The sequence below is a fragment of the Lipophrys pholis genome (assembly GCF_963383615.2).
Source record: "Lipophrys pholis genome assembly, chromosome: 12".
Lineage (NCBI taxonomy): Eukaryota > Metazoa > Chordata > Actinopteri > Blenniiformes > Blenniidae > Lipophrys > Lipophrys pholis.
Genome location: NC_137641.1, coordinates 8,384,421 through 8,394,420, shown reverse-complemented (window position 1 = coordinate 8,394,420; position 10,000 = coordinate 8,384,421). Strand labels below are relative to the sequence as shown.

The 10,000-nt window shown below is 43.2% G+C and overlaps 1 protein-coding gene across 1 annotated transcript in view; it reads right to left on the bottom strand.

The window, feature by feature from the left end:
• tcf4 (transcription factor 4) overlaps positions 1–10,000 on the bottom strand; it is a 262,646-nt gene that overhangs the window by 137,744 nt on the left and 114,902 nt on the right. Inside the window, exon 7 of the mRNA XM_080476604.1 lies at positions 8,275–8,333. Within this exon, the coding sequence (XP_080332730.1) occupies positions 8,275–8,333 (59 nt within the window). The remainder of the gene's footprint in view (positions 1–8,274; positions 8,334–10,000) is intronic.

Genomic DNA, 10,000 nt, shown 5'->3' with positions numbered 1-10,000 from the left:
CGACCGATCCTGTATTGAATCTGTACTGACCTTTTCTATGCTCCGCTGGTTTGGTAACCTCAGAACCAGGTGACATGATGTACTGAACAGTGTGATAAAACCCAGAGCTCAGTTTGTGGGAGTCCAACTGTGTAATAGATAACCTGCTTTCTGACAGTCCCATCCCCTTAGACCAGGTAGAACCAGACCCGATAGAACCAGACCAGGTAGAACCAGACCAGGTAAAACCTGACCAGGTAGAACTAGACCAGGTAGAACCAGACCAGGTAGAACCAGACCAGGTAGAACCTGACCAGGTCGACCCAGACCAGGTAGAACTAGACCAGGTAGAACCAGACCAGGTAGAACTAGACCAGGTTGAACCTGACCAGGCGACCCAGACCAGGTAGAACCAGACCAGGTAGAACCAGACGAAGTAGAACCAGACCAGGTTGAACCTGACCAGGTCGACCCAGACCAGGTAGAACCAGACCGGGTAGAACCTGACCAGGTCGAACCAGACCAGGTAGAACCAGACCAGGTAGAACCTGACCAGGTCGACCCAGACCAGGTAGAACCAAACCAGATAGAACCTAATCCTCTTCAACAGCTTCCATCCCAACACACTGAGTTTCAGTTCTTAGCTTTAGCTTTTAGCTTTAGGCTTTAGACCCAGCCTTCCTCTCATGAAGGGTAAGAGGTATAAGAACTCCCTCATCCCTAAAGCCTCCTGAATTCAGAACAGGGTGGGAGGAGTCATACGTAATTCGAATCCAATTTATGGCACAAACTTTTATTATGATGGTATTTTAACAACCTTGATGTCAAAGTCAATCTCATTCCGATTCCATTCTACTGGTTTTGGTTTTTAGGCACATCGTATTGTCCCTTGGATTTTTAAATGTTTTATGTCATGTATGTTTGTGTGTTGTTCATGTGTTTTGTCACATGGGGACACAATAAACCTGAACTGAACTCACTGTGTCTCAACAATCAGATTGATGTGTAGGGATGAGGAATGAGAGGATAATAGAAACTCAACATGATTCACAGGAAATCCAACACTGCTGTTATTGATGAGGGGTCGTTGGGAATGTTCTCTCACCTCTCAGGGGAAGAGCCGGAATGATCTTTCTGTGCACAGTTTGCATGTTCTCCCCACGCGGACATGGCTTTTCTCCAGGTCTGTCCATTCAGCATTCTGGGGAGTAATCTGAGTACCCTTCACACTCATAGTCAGCTAGGATTGGGTCCACCCATCACCCCAAGATGGACCAAGTGGTTACATCTGGATGGATGTTTTGAAAGTGATCCGTGTGTGTGTGTGTGTGTGTGTGTGTGTGTGTGTGTGTGTGTGTGTGTGTGTGTGTGTGTGTGTGTGTGTGTGTGTGTGTGTGTGTGTGTGTGTGTGTGTGTGTGTCATACTACCCAGGAGGGGGTTGAACTGTTGTTATGGGAGTCCAGGTGACGCTTTCAGAGGCAGTGAAGCTCCGCTAATCACCATAAATTGATTGGAACACAAACTAAGCACCACTGTTAGCAATCACAAGGGGTGTTGTATCACAATCTTTGTCTTGAGGGTGACACTGAGGAGAACTTGGCTGCGAGATATAAACCGGAATATTTGAGAAAACAAATTTCCATCAAGATCCAGAAACATTTCTGAACAGCTTACAACAGAAATGCCACTCGCACATGAACACATACAGATAATTCCTCTTGTCTTTGCGCTGTGTAGCTCAGGGAGAACATGCTAACTTCAAACAGAAAGATCTTTGCCCTGAATTGAGCCGACGTCTTCTGGTTGTGAGTTGACGGGGCTTAACACTGCACCACTGTACTGCTGTACCAAACATCAAGCCCCAAGAGCACGAAACACGACTTTAGAAATAAAAACTCAACAAAAGGAGGTAGCCTGGGGGTTAACATTAGCAGACATGCTGAGAACATGCACGGCATCTTTCCATCTACTGATAGTTTTCTGATTTGTCTCGGTCCAACCCTGCCTTGGGTTTCGGTGGAAGGAGAGACCGATGTCTCCCACCTCCTTCCCTCATTTACAGCTTGGTGAGATTCGCTCTGACCCCGTCAGCGAGCTCCCCGGAAGAGGAAAAGCTTTCTGGAGCTAAAGATAAACGCTGGACACTACTATTGTGGAAACTTGACCGCAGTGTACAGCTATCGATCTGTGAAGCCGTGAGGCGTGGCGGCATAAACAGAAGGTGACTGTTAACACTAAACCTCAACACAGCCTCACTGGCCCGACTCCCATCACATGACCAACACCATGAACAGCAATGTTAAATTTCACCTGAGTGGCCTCAGAGTACTTCAGAGTTCTCTTGCCGTCAACAATGCAGGCGTTCTGAAGCCGTCATGCGATGTAGACGGGTGGGGTGGGGGCAGCCATCAGGGGCTACGTCGGGGCTCAGGGTCTTGATCAAAGACACCATGACACGTGGACGTGGAGGCGGGGATCAAACCGACAACTCCTGTAATTAGAGGATCATCCACACAAACACCTGAGCCACAGGCACCCGATGACAAATAGAATAAAGGTTTAGAGGACAGATCAACACCAGTGACGCCCATTGTGAAGACAAACCACCAGTTTTAAGAGCAATATGTGAAGGTCGGTCATTAATGTGGATCAATGTATCAATCAGTGTCAGAATGGAATCAATGAAAAATCAATCTTAACTCATTAATGGAGAAGTCATGCTGGAAGATCTACATAGATGTGAAGAGGGAAACCGATGACCAAGGTGTTGCATCCACATCGTCGAAGCGGAGAGAACGGCTTTGAAACTTCCGAGTAAGAATCCTAAAACCATTTGCTCAAAGTTGACCTTTGCAGTTAATCTCAACAGTTTCAGGAATCATCTTTGGCTGACTCATCCCAACAATTATCCAAATGGAAGTTGCATAAATTCTGCTAGCTAAATGCCGCCACCATTTCAACAACAATTTGCGATTTGTTTTGGTTCACGACCAAACTCTGTTGTTCCAGACCCTCGAAAAGCTGCCCAGATCTCCGATTTTTGTCAATTTGGAAATTCAAATATGATTATATCAGTGATTAGAGAGACTGAAAAAAAAAAAAAAAAAAAAAACATTCTTCCAAAAGGAAATCGGAGTAAATGAGTATAATGTCAAACTGAATAATTAAGTGAAAATGAAATGGCAGTCCTTTCTTTGTTGTCATCAAATGTTTTGGATCTCAGCTGGGGAAAATTAGCAGAGCTGCGGTTGTTACAGCGTTCAGACTCCATTAGCGACGGGAAATTTCAAACTTCCACCGAAACCCAAAGCCAAAAGTGTGCAACCACAAGAGAAATAAGCTTGACGGTGGAAGTCTATTTGGTGTTGTGGGAGATGAAGGAATGAAGCAGGGTCATTGGACATCTTCCTGCTGTTCGGGTGTGAGCTCATCCTCCATCCTCCACTCTGAGTGTTTTTCTCTCTCGTTCTCTAACAGCCGAGGATGAAGCCAGACGCTTTTGGACTTCAGCCCAGCATGTAAATTTATCTGCCATTTCCAAACAATTTCCATCAGGAGCCATTCAGACTGTGTAGCAGGATAATTTGACAGGAGCTCAGTCGGGAAAATGGCCAGCGAGTCAGTAATGTTTGATTTGTTTCATATTTTTGTCCTCTACAGTTTGCTGTAGCTGAGTACAAAGGCCACAGCTGGCGCTAAGAGGTGGTTACAAATAAAAGACCAGCGAGTCGGAGATAAGTGGAGAGATGGAGGGAGGGATGGATTGATGGAGGAGCAGCTAGATGGATGGATGGATGGATGGAGGAGGAGCTAGATGGATTGATGGATGGATGATGATGGATGGATGGATGGATGGAATGATGGATGGATGGATGGATGGAGGAGCAGCTAGATGGATGGATGGATGGATGAATGGATGGATGGATGGAGGAGGAGCTAGATGAATGGATGGATGGATGGATGGATGGATGGATGGATGGATGGATGGATGGATGGAGGAGGAGCTAGATGAATGGATGGATGGATGGATGATGGATGATGGATGGATGGATGAATGGATGGATGGATGGATGGGCAACTAGTTGGATGGATGGATGGATGGATGGATGGATGGATGGATGGATGGGTAAAGGAAGGACAGCTCAAGTAAATATACTGTTGTCTGAACAAACCAAATATATGGAATTGATAAAGGTGAATGAATGAATGAATGAATGAATGAATCATTCAATCAATGAAACGAAAGAGCAACCAGGTGGCTGAATGAAAAGAATTATATATAAAAAATATCTGGAAAAAACAAGGAAATACAAGCAACCCAAAAAACGGATGAACAAATACAAATTAGTGCCTTAATGGCAGGATGATCGGATGGATTCTTACTTTTATAAAAGCATATTGATGCTGTTATAACATGAAGGAGTGAACGAGAGGATGAATGAATAGAAAATGCATAAACAACTCAGCAGATGAATGAATGAACGGATGAATGGAAGGATGAATGGAAGGATGACTGACTGAAGCCTGACTGAGCCATTTGAATAGGGAGAGTATGGCCATTAAACCCTATGAGTACAAGAATGAACTAATTACCAGGTAAACAAATGAAACAACGAATGAATGAAGGTTTAAGATTATAGATTAAAGAGATTGTCAACACAACTAAAATATATGGATCAAATGAAATGAATCAATGGGTTTAAAGCCTGTGTAATTTTTTAAGAACAAAAAAACCCCGCAGCAAAACACAATGACTCAGTGAATTCTAGCAAATGTGATAACTGGGAAGACATATTCTCAATTTAATGAGTAAATGAATGAGCAACTAAATCACCAAATGATTACCTCAAAAAAATGAAAAGCTCATTTAAAAAAAAATGAAGAAATCAAAGAAAATGAAAATACTTTAAATAAATAAATCTTGACTAGTGAAGGAGTGACTTGGTACTCTGTATCGGCACATAGCTAAAGTCAGTACTCGGACTTGTCCTGGTGTGTCCTCACCTGCTGGTGTGGTACGTTGAGGATGGTCCTAACCTAAAACGTCCAGATAGTTGATAGATATGACATTGGAACCAACAGAGCCTACTGTAAAGCAAAGAGTCCACCAGAACTGGACCAGAGAAGGTCTGGGGAGTCTCACAATGTGGTCTAAACCCCCATGACAGCTTGGATCCATCCTGGTATCGGCGGTCCAGCTGCGGTGGTGCTGTGCAGCAGATTGTTTCATCTTGGTTTGACCTGAGCAGGTTGAAGCTCCAGAGACATCCTGGGGACTTAAATCCCTTCATGATCTTCTGATGGACACTTCCAGCTCACAAAGACTGAACAATTTGATCCTCTAATTACAGACTGAAATCCTTGAGATTTCAGTCTAAAAAAAATTCACCCAGCCTGCCGCTAGTGAAGGGCACCTAATGTCGTTCCTGATGTGTGTGAATGCTCCGTAGACATGATTTCAACATCTGAAGAACACCAGAGTGACTCTGAGGCGTCTTCCGACCAGGAACTTTGATGAATCTGTATTTCTGAACACTGAAGTGGAATGCAGTCCCCCGAGGTGGAGCATCAGCTTTCATCTGGCTCGAAATGAGAACATTTTGATGTGTGAAAGATTTGCACCAACCTTCATATACTTCATATACCCATATACATACAGAGCACCGATTAGCACAACTTTAATCGAGGACATGCACTTCTTTGATAGGCTTTAATTAATCAACGCTCGAGACGACGAGAGAAAAAAGAAATTAATGCGGAGCATCAGACTCAAGGTGTCCGACAGCCTGCGCCGCAACGCAACGTATGCGATTCCGTTCATTTGGTGGTCATCAAAATACGGCGAGCACATCAAGCCGCTTAATATCGGAACCCCAACATCTGTAAATCTCTTTTAATTATCAGCTCGCTTTGTCTCGCCGATGCATATGTTCTCCGAGAAGTGAGAGGGAGATTACAGTACCAGGCATCACCAGAGTTTTCCCAACACCTGCCGTCGTCAGAAGGGCATTTTCACCCTCAAAACAATAATCCTGAAAGTTAAAATTAATAATTATTTCTCTGATGAAGTTGGGAATATGTGACCAAGTTCAGCGTCTCCAGGGAAATCTGAAAAGCGGGCAGCAGCTGTTGTTCCTGGTCGTCACCAGGATGATCGACACGCAGCAAACCCAGCCCGTTGAAAAGTAAACTTCTCAATACGTGAAAGGAAAAGAGAAGAGTCGGAGGATGGGGACTTTTCTGCATCTGATGCCGTGTGTCTTTTAAATGAATATTAAAACAAAATAAGTCCATTTACTCTTTCAAAACACTTTCAAAGTTAAATTTTCATTGAAAATAACGATTTTGTTGTAACACTAAAACACAAAACGGTGAATGCGATGCGATTTTAGCAGCTGACTGCATTTGGAGGTTGAAGAATATCTTTATGTGAAACATTTCACTTTTTATCAGCAGAGCGACCGCATCTGCTAACGTCTGCATTTCCTCACAGTTCTTTAAAGTGAGTAAATCATGGATTAATGCAAGTCTGTAAATCGTGAGACGTGTTGTTCTTGGATTGGTTGATGGAGTTGTATGACGTTTCAAAATGCAACCGATCTGTTTCACGCTTCTAGTAACGTTGTTCCAGACAGAAAATCTCCTCCAGTGAAACCTGATGGAAATTTGACATAGCCGTCAAACAATAAATTAGTTAACCACGTATAGAAAAGAAGTTCAGTTCAAGTGCAGAAATGAAATAAAAATATGATTTTAGCCAATTGTACCTTACAACAAGGTGGTGTTGCAAAAAAAATGTGGTATGTAATGTGCTTATTTGAGTTTTCAATTTTGAGATAAGTCTTGGAACAGTCTTGAAGTAGCACTAAAACGTCCAAGTATTCCAGAGAGAGACCAATAAAGGGTTAAAAAAAATTGACAGAAAATGATGAAATACAGGAATAAAAAGAGACTGAGAAACGGTTTGATATAAAGACAATATATTGACTTTAGCAGGATGAGGTTGGGACGTCTCGGGGTCGGAGGAATCTCCATTATCTGTGTCTCTGATCATTAATCATCACTTCAGGGCCACAGTTACCATCTTCTGACGCTTTCAGCAGCATGAAGCTCTGCTTCAAGAGCCTCTACCACAGGGGGTCACCATTAGGTAGAGCGCGGTCCGGGTCCGGGTCCGGACCGAGACGCTGTCCACTCCGGACCCGGACCGACCTCCAGCCCAAACAGAAGCTTTCCTTTTTTTAACCGGCGGATGAGGAAACGAACAGACCAATTGCACGTGAGTTCAGCCGTCACACGTGAAAACATAAAACCAATCAAATCTGTGTATTTCAGGAGTGAAACGTGGACACAGAGATGAGAATCAACGTTGTAAATAAGAACAGTGGGAAGAAGGAACTGAAAGATCTGAGCATCTTTGTTGAATATCCTGCTCGACATTATCGCCAAGATCCAACCAACATCACCGTGTGACATTCTCAAATCAACATGGAGTCAAATCTTTGAAGGCTTCTAGGACCTTCTGTGATCTACAACATCAAGAATAAAGACACGTCTTCAGGAGAAAAGCCTCCAACCTGTCAAGCTGCTGCACAGACTCGTCCTGAGTCATTTCGAATCGTCTTGAACTTACATTGTCTCAACTGAGTCTAATCCAACTGGCAAAAGCATAAACTCCCAAAACAGAGACTGAACTCAAATTTAGCAACTTCTCCTCCTCCAGATTGTCCAACGGTAGTGAGGAAAGTGTGGGAGGAAGTAAGAAAACTTCTCATCTCACTATACTTACGAGGCTGTGCCCACCGCTGAACAACTTCCTGCAATTTAGATTTCATTTAAATCGCGCGAGTTCTATCCACAGAAACAGTTTCTTACTTGGAAAAACATCAACAAACAAAGGTTGAAGATGCACCAAATTGTCTTTGCCGTGGACTTTCGGGATGAGTCACCGCTGCTAACTTCCAGTGAGCTACATGCTAATTCAGATAAAGAACAAGCTCCAGGAAGGCTTCAGCCACCTGTTGGACGTTTCTTTGGAGCTCTCTCGTGAAAGCAGCTGTGACCTCCGTGAACTTTAGGCTCATCCTTGACCCTTCAGATTGGTTATTTTTCAACTCTACAAGGTCGCTAGTCCGACGCTGCTCCAGTTTAGCAGATTGTGCACGGAAGCCAAGGACGAGTTGTTGGGAGGTCAATCTGGTGCCTCGTGTGAGGCGGAAAATTCAGAAAGACGGCGGAAGGAAGGAGCAGACGACTTCATGAGGGTGAGGACAGGAAGTGAGAGTGACACTTACCTGATGACAGTGTGGGTTCGACTCTCTGCCGTACGAGTACGAAGTCCGCTCTGTTTTCCCTGAAAACACAAAACAGCACTCTCTGTCAATCCCATTTCTATTCACTTTGATTCATTACACTCAAACACTGAGGGTCAATGTGTGGCATCCATCCATCCATCCATCCATCCATCCATCCATCCATCCATCCATCCATCATAGTCAATGGAAAAGGTTATTAATTAAATTACATCCTGGGTTAGTGTGCAACAACATTATGTATATATATATTTATTCATTTATCCATTCATTTGACTAATAAGAGAAATAATTAATTAAATAATTCCTTCTTTAATAAAAGTTATCACACAACGGTTTTTAATGAATAATGACCTTATTAGTACTTAATGGGTTCATTGTTTCTAAAACACACACTGATGTTAATGAGGATCAACTGCCTGTGTGCAGAATGAGAAAAAAAACCCTATTCATTCATTTCATATTTACTTCATATCAGCTGAAGAGTTTGCAGAATATAATCTAATATAATTTCAGTTTTACATAGTGTGAAATAGCAACTGTAACATTAATCATTCATTCATTTACTCATTCTCCCCCTGAAGTTTAATCAGCTACACGTTAGAATTACATAAAAAAATAAGCACTACAATACTAACATAATGTAACAATTCTTCCCTACTTTTATGATTCACTCCTTTGCATTTACACTGAATTTGATCTTATGAGGAATTGACGTGTGTGTGTGTGTGTGTGTGTGTGTGTGTGTGTGTGTGTGTGTGTGTGTGTGTGTGTGTGTGTGTATAGACTGGGCCTCAGACAAAACAAAGCATCCACAAAAAAACATGGAAACGTGGAGAACGACGCCGGCATGCTGGAGGATAACACACAGAAAATAAAATCAACATGTAGATAATCTAGTTCATCCCCACGTCGGAGGTTTTTCCATATATAGTTTTTTTTCTACTCCGACTGTTCTCCGTCCCCACGGAGGTGTCGGTCCACAGAGACTCATTAGTGCACTTGCCAGGCTCCGAACGCCGGTGGGACTCTGGCAACGTATAGTGCAAGAATGTTACCGAGAGTTCACACACTGCAACAGGGTGATTCATGAAGGACGACTGGGAACACGGCAGACATCTACACATGTCACACCAACTGTCTCACCATCCGAGCGATGGCCTGTATGCGCAGCAGATACCTCATCAGGAACGACACTCGGAAATATCACAAACGCCTAAAGATCACAGCTCGGACGAACTACAACCTCTTTTCAGGTCTCATCTGAGTCTTTTCACGTCATCCGGAGATACCATGAGGGCGACTCAATACCAGTCCAATCAAACTTATCGAGGACAAAGAAGTACGTCATCCAGAAAACCTGCTGAAAAGCTGCTCTTCGGCAGAAACAAGTGCTAAATGCTAATGCTAACCGTTGGCGAGGCATGCAGGGTCTCTAAAAACGTCTTCAAGCAAGATGAAAGAAAAATGGCCACAAGATATTCAGTTAGTCATTGATAATCAGACTATAATCATCAGGTACATTACTGAGAAAAGCCTAAAACATTTTTATAGGTATCGCGTCAATCGCCGGTCCAGTCTGGAAGCTGGTTCAGTCCTTCTCTTTTACTTCATCAGCAGAAGTGAGACAAAAACAGAGCTTTGCATACATGTAAGGAACATGAGGAGATGAAGAGAGATCTGAAGGTCTGAAGGTCTGAAAATCTGA